General features: G+C 46.2%; 1 protein-coding gene across 1 annotated transcript; it reads left to right on the forward strand.

The window, feature by feature from the left end:
• Nucleotides 1–393: 393 nt before the first annotated feature.
• Nucleotides 394–9,140, forward strand: smo (smoothened, frizzled class receptor; the record flags this gene model as incomplete). The annotated part of the gene is made up of 12 exons (XM_084448193.1): nucleotides 394–664; nucleotides 1,535–1,743; nucleotides 1,931–2,140; nucleotides 3,066–3,238; nucleotides 3,445–3,664; nucleotides 3,925–4,048; nucleotides 4,159–4,251; nucleotides 4,454–4,562; nucleotides 5,279–5,464; nucleotides 7,585–7,733; nucleotides 8,168–8,302; nucleotides 8,515–9,140. 12 exons carry the CDS (start codon nucleotides 394–396, stop codon nucleotides 9,138–9,140), a joined length of 2,505 nt encoding a protein of 834 aa, XP_084304319.1.
• Nucleotides 9,141–9,358: the final 218 nt, after the last annotated feature.

Below are 9,358 nucleotides of genomic sequence, written 5' to 3' on the forward strand. Positions count from 1 at the left end.
TTTTCATGGCAAGTTTTTTGGAAGTGGGGGAGGGTGGTTCTGTTACTTTTCGGTTTGGTTTATTTTTTATATCTTACAAATACAACATAAACGAACAGATTCACTTGCCGTCAATGGAATATTATCCCATTTTCCACACGAAGTTTTTAGCGCGGCGCTGAGATAAGAACATGAAGGGAATTAAAAGGATAAATCAAGGATTGTACGAAAAATGCAAGATGAAAAAGTTTGGGACAGCGTGAAAACTTTGAAGAACGTTTTGTTTCTTCTCGTTACATATGGAAACAAATTTGGCAGCGAATGAACACCGTTCCCTGTAGTCACTTTTTAGGGTAGTGGAATACAAAAGTATTATTTTTTCGGGCACACAAAGTTGCACCGTTGATTCTCAAGATGTCTTCCCACGGCGGTCCGTGCTCCATTGTTGGAGCGTTCGGGATGCTTTGCGTTTGGGCTGCCTCCTCTTTAGTTACTCATGCGGCTCTGGCACATAAAAATGGTACATTACTGTTTGATGAACCCTGTAAGAAAACAACTACCTGCGAGATTCTGAAATACAACACATGTCTGGGATCCCCGTTACCCTACACTCACACTTCTCTGATCCTGGCTGAAGACTCCAGTACTCAAGAAGACGCTTTTGAGAAGTTGGCCATGTGGTCTGGTAAGATTGTATTTGTAACGAATGATAAACATGCCTCATGTAGTAACATTTCAAATACAATTATATCAAGTAGGCCTACCATTTGAAATCTGTAACATGAATGATGAATTCATGAATTAATTCAGATTTACTCGTGTTAATCAGTAGCATATCATAATCGAATGTATTGGATGTGGAAAATCTATTTTGTACCAATCAGTTATCAATGGAAATCATTCATGTTAATCATTTTTCTAATACGCATTAACAAAACATTAACATCACTTCTCACTGCGATGCTGATGGGTATGTGGTAATTGAGTTAATTAGTATGACAAGGGCCTGTAAATTATTCTAATAAAAAGTTGTGGAGACCTATTGTACTTGTCAAGGAGTGGGGAAGGGAACTTCTTACATAGAGAGCAAAGGAAGAGACAAAAGTTACGGCTCTTTTCAAGGTGTTATTCAGTGAGATTTTATTGACGACCCACTAGTGAACTATGAACCTGTATTTCCTTCCACTTCAACTCTAATACTCAATTAATCTGGGGGGCCTTTACCCCGTTAATGTCTCCATTGGCTTCCAGTGTACCTGGCTGATTTTGAATAAGATTACAGGGATGTGGGATTTGAATGACTGTCTGGAGGATCTTCTGTGAATATACTAGTCTGTGGATATAATAAGGTGCATACTTTCCATTGTGTGAGCGCCACGAGAAAGATTGTATCATTGCCACTATCATCCGCATCATCCTCCTCCTTGTTAACGTCATCTTCATCATCTGCATCTTTATCCGCCCTGCCACCACCATCGTCGTCATCATCCTCATGCTCTTTGCCTTATTGAAGCGTGTGTAGTCATAGTTCCTCTCCCTCTGTGCCCACCTGCAGGACTGCGGAACGCCCCTCGGTGCTGGTCGGTGATCCAGCCCCTGCTGTGTGCCGTGTACATGCCCAAGTGTGATGGAGGGCGTGTGGAGCTGCCCAGCCAGCATCTGTGCCAGGCCACCCGGCGGCCCTGCAGCATCGTGGACCAGGAGAGGGGCTGGCCCAACTTCCTGAAGTGTGAGAACAAGGACAAGTTCCCCATGGGTTGCCAGGTTGGTGGAAGCTCTCAATGCAAATTGTGACAGTAAAATCAGGGTTTTGCTGTGTTTAGCGTCCATCTCTTTTATTATGCCTACTAAAGAGATGCCTCAAAATGAATACTTAATACTTACATTTAGGTTTAATTTAAAATTTAAATTCAACAGCTAAACTCTGTTCTTTGCCCTCATGGTTTGACAGAACGAGGTACAGAAGTTGAAGTTCAACACTTCGGGACAGTGCGAAGCCCCACTGGTGAAGACAGACATTCAGGCCAGCTGGTATAAGGATGTGGAGGGCTGTGGCATCCAGTGTCATAACCCCCTCTTCACAGAGGAAGAGCACTCAGACATGCACGCGTACATCGCCTACTTCGGCTCCATGAACCTCCTCTGCACCTTTTTTACTCTGGTGAGCTTCACACAGTTTGGACTATGAACTACAGTACCCAGGTTTCCATGTGTCACTTTGTATTTTTGCATTTGTATTTATTTATTTGTGAAGGGACAATGCACAGAAATCCATAGTACAATACTATATATGAGCCAGATTTAGCCCAAATGGCTAGTTTCCATCTGCTGTCCCTGGCCAGATATTTAAAAGGCAACCTGCAAGAAAAGCATAAAATACTTATAGTTGTTCACGGCAGAACATTATTAAAGGACAGGTTCGGAATTTTGTATTATAAGAGGTTAGTTAATGAGTTATGAGGAGTTAAAAGGTTAGTTACGATCATATACTTTGTGGCAATTTTTTTGCCAGAACATCAACAGACACCAGTGACCACTTGTGAGTTTTCTGTCTTTCAAAACAAGAGTTTATGGTGTTTTTGAGGGATTTTGTCTATGCACCTATGGATCCATTGAGTGTGTTAACGGCGAAGGGCTATATCAAGAGTGCACTGTTTCACAAAACTTTGATATCAGCTGTTTTATATGATCGTAAATAACTTTAGAACATGGCTTATAATGCTAAATTCCGAACCTGTCCTTTAAGTTATGTCATGCATAGCTGCTGAGATGTCAGGGCATTATTAAGTTATGTCATGCATAACTGCTGAGATAGATAGATAACGGCTTATTCCTTATAAAGGTTTATTCTGTTGGCAGCCACAGCAGTGGTCCACAGGGAGCAAAGAGTAAACCTCAAACATTCCTATCCTGCTACTTTTCACGCGAACATTCTGGTTAGAACTGATACTTTGATCATGTGGGGTAGTGAAGACTTCTGTCAGTTTTTAGGCTTCTCAGGTAAAGTGTGAAACCGCCATGGCTGTCCGCCACTGCTCCCATGTTTCTTTTCTCTGTTGATCCTCATCCTCTCTCCTCTCTTATAGGCCACATTTCTGGCGGACTGGAAGAACTCCAACCGCTACCCTGCCGTCATTCTCTTCTACATCAACGCTTGCTTCTTCGTGAGCAGTATAGGCTGGCTGGCTCAGTTCATGGAAGGAGCTCGTGAGGAAATCGTGTGCAAGAGCGACCAAACCATGCGACTCGGCGAGCCGTCGTAAGTGGACGCTCAAGAGATTGATGATGATGATGATGGCACGAGAGGAGAATTTATTGCCAACTTGCATTGTAATTGGTGTTATTGTACGTTGTGACATGCTACCGTGTGTAGATTTTTCTCTGAACGAACTTGCAACCCTTTTGATCTAATTGGTTGTTTTCGTTTGTCCTCTGTCACCCCCCTCCCCTCACCACCCACCTCAGATCCACAGAGACACTGTCGTGCGTCACCATTTTCATTATCGTCTACTACTCCCTGATGTCCGGGGTGATTTGGTTCGTCATGCTGACCTATGCCTGGCACACCTCCTTCAAAGCCCTGGGCACCACCCATCAGCCTCTGTCTGGGAGGACCTCCTACTTCCACATGATCACGTGGTCCATCCCTTTCATTCTCACCGTGGCCATCCTCGCCATCGCTGAGGTACGGCCTCCTTGCTCTCAGGTTTCCAAAGAGTTACCTCTCCGATGTATAGATGAGAAAAAAGAAGGGTTTCGTGGCCGTTCTCCAAAATAGTGACAATGTATATATGCTTCGATTTTTAATATTTATGCTGATTTCGTGTTGAAAATGTTAAGCACTGAACAAACTCATGCAAAGTCTTTAGTGTGCTTTCCTTCACTGTAAAAGTTGTATGTCTTTAAGTGTTCATTCTTGTTTCATTCATGTCTGCCGCTCTACAGGTAGATGGAGACTCGGTGAGTGGCATCTGTTTTGTCGGCTATAAAAACTATCGATACCGGGCTGGCTTTGTGCTGGCACCCATCGGAGTAGTCCTCGTTATCGGGGGATATTTCCTCATACGAGGTGAGTGTCCATACGCATAGTAACTGATCATTTTCTGGTATTTCGATAATTCAGTGTTATCAAGTGAATCGGTACATTTTGTGACCGGGTTTCTACGTTGGTCTTTGCAGGAGTTATGACGTTGTTTTCGATCAAGAGCAACCATCCAGGACTTCTGAGTGAGAAGGCAGCAAGCAAAATCAACGAGACTATGCTAAGACTTGGTATGACAGTTAGACTAGCTATTAGCCGAAACGCTGACACAAAACAGTGACTTGACATAACCTTTTTGTAACGTCACATATGTCTTGTTATCAGTTGTTTAGTTTTGACTCTGAGTTGCATGATACATTTTCCATGTAAAGAACGTCATGAATTTGGAATGCTGAGGATTCTGGAATGTTCTTGTTTATCCTTTTTTTTCAGGTATATTTGGATTCCTGGCTTTTGGTTTTGTCTTCATCACTTTCGGCTGCCATTTCTATGACTTCTTCAACCAGGCTGAGTGGGAGAGGAGCTTCAGAGAATATGTGCTGTGAGTTCCTTTTTTTCTATAGCTGTCCTCTAAATATTGAATCAAACCGACCTTTCAACTTGAAGTGTTTTGATACAGAACAAAAGCATGCACAACCCATGATCTCTACAGGACCAGGGTTAGCTCTAGGACCAGGGTTAGCTCTACAGGACCAGGTTACAGGACCAGGGTTAGCTCTACAGGATCAGGGTTAGCTCTACAGGACCAGGGTTAGCTCTACAAGACCAGGGTTAGCTCCAGAGGACCAGGGTTAGCTCTAGGACCAGGGTTAGCTCTACAGGACCAGGGTTAGCTCTACAGGACCAGGGTTAGCTCTACAGGACCAGGGTTAGCTCTAGGACCAGGGTTAGCTCTACAGGACCAGGGTTAGCTCTAGGACCAGGGCTAGCTCTACAAACCCAGGGTTAGTTCTACAGTCTCCACTCTAGCGTCCCAGCAGATGCTGCAGTTGAGTCTCCAGACCACAGCTCTACCTGTTTGCGGCTGTGAATGCAGCCCTCTTTCCCCACTCTATTTACTTTGGGTGGACATGGAATTAATTTCACCTCAGAAATGTAAATCCCTCCTTCCTGCCTCGCCAAGCAAAAAAGACCGCCTTATTTCACACTGAATGTGTGCCTCGCTTATAGGACTTTATAGCGGGTGTGGGAATGTTACGAATTCAAATGCCAATGCTTGACTGATTTATTGATTGATGTCTGTTTGGATTCCAACAGGTGTGAGGCCAACGTGACAATTGCTCATCAGACCAAAAAGCCGATCCCAGAGTGCACCATTAAGAACCGTCCCAGTCTCCTGGTGGAGAAGATAAATCTGTTCTCCATGTTTGGCACGGGCATCGCTATGAGCACCTGGGTGTGGACCAAGGCCACCGTCCTCATCTGGAAACGCACCTGGTGCAAGTAAGCAGCCATTTCCTCTGACTTGTGGTCTTCAGTCCTGCTCATTTAGGCTTCGTTTACACATACACGGTTATTTACATAAATGTATATTTCCTCCTATCTGTTTTAAAAAATAAAATCGTGCACACGAACCCGCATAAATATGCCGCCACCCGCATAAATTCGCCACCAAGAGCACTCTACGCCTGTAGGCGGCAGTGTAACGAGAAGCATGAAGACACGTTATCATAATAACGCAGTTGTATTTGCAAATGCAAACACACCAACAGACTTTGCACTAACATAAAAACGAACATCGCTTTAGCATCCATGATTACTAGAGCATGTCAGAGGAGCAAACACACTGTAAACAAAGGTCGCACACCTGACGCAATGCATTTTCTGTCGCATACATGAAGTAAATCTTCGTCTTCCTCTGTTTACATGCAAACGAAAAAACTGAGTTTTCCTTAATCTCCACTTTGGCCGGAGTTTTTAAAACATTTGTTTTCAGTGGGTTAAAACCTCCGTTTACGTGTAAACGACAGGTACAAACGCAGATAAATATCACCGTTTTCACAGATCCCCGGCTACGTGTAAACAAGGCCTTAGACCCACAGAGTACCAGGCTTTTAACTCTGACCATTATTAACACACTTAATACAAGTGATGAAGAAACTTCTGTATGTTTGAACAGCTGTTCGAGTGCTAGGAACATAAGCCCCTTGGGTAGGCCTTCTGTACCTAGACCTTCAGTATTGTCCTTTGCTTTTCTTTCAATGAAGAAATATTCTTCTCTTCTGATGCTATAGCCTATAGGAGCCTCTATGCTAACCTCGGCCATTGTTGTTTTAGAACGAACAGTTTTGCATCTCGCTGTCGTCACACCTAACCACACCCGGCGTACCTGCAAGGATTTCCTCAAAGAAGGCTGATTGGCCAATCGTTTTCTGATCGGGCACAAACTAATCTTTGTCTAGCTTAGCCAGACTGATGTGCAAAGTGTGGAGTGAAACATCGTGAGCCTGTGAGATAAGAATGGTCTCACAAGGCCAGGCCTACTCTGCCTAGACTCATAAAAGAGATACTGCCTTGCTGCACTGAATACGCCATGGCTAATACAGGCAAGCAGCGTTTGAGGAGATTTGTTGAATTGTTCTCTTAGGGCATACAGCTTATGTTGACGAAGACTGGTTGAAGCAATGTTCTTGCCTGTTCTTGACTAGATCTGCTTTCCATGAGTGCATCAGTCCATTGTCTCCATACTGTATATCCTGGCACTTTGTTTGTTACAAACTGTAGAGCCCTCACTCATCACTGTGTATTGTATTCCAAAATCAATTGGCCTGGATCCAGGATCTAGTCACTCTAAATGAATTTAAAGGCATGGTGAAATCTATAGAAACGGACTCTATTGATAATTGTAATCTATCTATTACTAAATGTGGAAACAGAAGACAGGCAGGTCTAGGGCTAACCATGCAATTCACCGCCTAGCCACCAGAGGGCGATGCACGGGTTTGAAGCGGCTATATCTCGATGTGGGATGATCACAGAGACACACGGTTTGGACTGGCAGAAAGGTCTTGACATAATGGACACAGCAAGACCAAACTTGTGTGCGCACACAGCCCAAGCAAAACTTTGAGCGAGGCCAGCCCCCCGGGTGTGGCCACTTGAGACATGGGGTTTGGACTGGGGATATGGGGTTAGAGCCCAGAATGTACCGAACTGCCCTCCGTTGGCTCCGACCCGAGGGGGGTGCCACAGAGCCACCCGAACACAGCTGCCCATTCACCTACATTCATTTGGACTTGAGCAGGAGCCAAAATGTCAGTTTTAGATAAATAGATCGATCGATTGATAGACCACGACGGCTCCACGGGCACTGTGCACTAGTTGTTTCAATCAAAATAGAATTATATGGCTTCCCTGCACTTTAATTTATGACACTATTGTTTTTAATGTGAGTGTGTATGAAGCTGTTCGTACTGCCTCCTTTCTTGGCCAGGTCGCTCTTGAAAAATAGATTTCAATTTCAATGGGTCTAAACCTGGTTAAATAAAGGTTAATGAAATGAATGAATGTCATTTGCTGTAGGATCACACATCCCTTCATCTGTTATCCTGTTCCTGTCGTAGGATCATCGGCCGTAGCGATGATGAACCCAAGAGGATAAAGAAAAGCAAGATGATCGCAAAGGCCTTCTCCAAGCGCAAGGAGCTCCACAAAGACCCAGAGAAGGAGCTGTCCTTCAGCATGCACACTGTCTCCCATGACGGACCTGTGGGTGAGTGAGTGCGACATAGCACCCCCCAGTGGTATGAACTCAGCACTAAAAACACAGCTGTGATCCGTTTATAGGTCGTATACTGTAGGCGCCAAGTTCCATGAAGCTGGGTATTATTTTTATGAGGAAGTGACGCATTAATGTGGGTCATTCACAGACCTAGTGTCTTTTAGAAATTGATTGTCTACCATACTTCCATGGTGACCGCCGAAGTTATTGAGGCAACTGTTATGTTGACGCTAAGAACTGAATGACAGAAAAATGTGGTCACATAGCACTTCGGCATCTTGTGGTCCACCTATTTGCTTTGGTTGGAGGGATTCTGTGTTAGTGGAACACAGTAGGGGCTCCCTTTTATTGTATGAATAACCCTGTAGTTGGCTGTTTCTGGATAGATAGTTATACGGTTGTGGTTTCTTCTCTCTCATTCATAGCTGGCATCAACTTTGACCTCAACGAGCCATCCAACGACATGTCGTCGGCTTGGGCTCAGCATGTGACCAAGATGGTGGCCAGGAGAGGTGCCATCCTGCCCCAGGACATCTCTGTCACACCCACGGGCACACCTGGTGAGAGCTGGCACCTCTGACGCTGCTGCTTTCTAGGAACGTCGCCCTGCCAACATTCTGAAGTTCCATATCCTGAGTCCAACCCTAACGTGCTTCCTCCAGTCCTTCAGACCCTCTTCCCTCCTTTTTCCTTCTCGTCTTCCTCCCTTCATTCCCTCCTTGGACGAGTCCCCTCTTCGTTTTAACCCTTTATTTCCTCCTTCCTCCTTCAGTTCCGCCCCCCGAGGAGAGGAACAAGCTGTGGATGGTGGAGGCCGAGATCTCTCCGGAGATGATGAAGAGAAAGAAGAAGAAGAAGAAGAGGAAGAAGGAGGTGCGCCCCGCCGAGGAGCTGGCGGCCGACCACCAGGGCTACCGGCGGCGGGAGTTCGGCACCAGCTCGGTGCCGCGTCTGCCCAAGCTGCCAGGGCACCGGAGCCTGGTGGCTAACCTGCGGGAGCAGCAGCAGGAAGCGGAGGCCGACGCCCTTCCCGGGTCCTACCCGGAGTTCAGGCCCTCGCACCCGCTTCCCTACCAGGAGAGGTACAGAGACCTAGCCCCGTACCCCTACGGCCAGCGCGGCAGGAGCCGCGAGCTCGACCTGCTCTCCGACCCCCTCGCCCTGAGCGACCGGCCTGAGGATCTGGGCCTGGGGCCCCGCTACCGCCCGCTCCCCCCCCCCTCCTGGCGGCCCAGCGCTGCCTCCTGCTACCCTGGTCAGGTGGAGCCCGTGGCCGGGGGGGCAGGAAGGACGGCCCACACAGCGAGGTCGCAGGGGAGGAGGGTGGGGATTGGTCAGATCCACTCGCAGACCAACCTGATGGAAGCAGAGCTTATGGACGCCGACTCTGACTTCTGAGTGGGGAGGTGTGCGGTTGTGGGCGTGGCATTGTTGTGTAGAGACCGTAAGCAAGAAGTGCTGGATACTTTAAAACTTACACTGCTCTCCTTCTCAGTACCCTGTTGTCTATTATGGGAACACGACTGAGGACATAGCCAGGAAGTTCTCCTATGAAAAAGGGAATGGCAGTGTCGATTAACTGTGTTAGCTTGCTAAGCTAAAGGCTAGGCATTTGC

Source organism: Borostomias antarcticus, assembly GCF_949987555.1.
Source record: "Borostomias antarcticus genome assembly, chromosome: 13".
NCBI classification, from domain to species: domain Eukaryota; kingdom Metazoa; phylum Chordata; class Actinopteri; order Stomiiformes; family Stomiidae; genus Borostomias; species Borostomias antarcticus.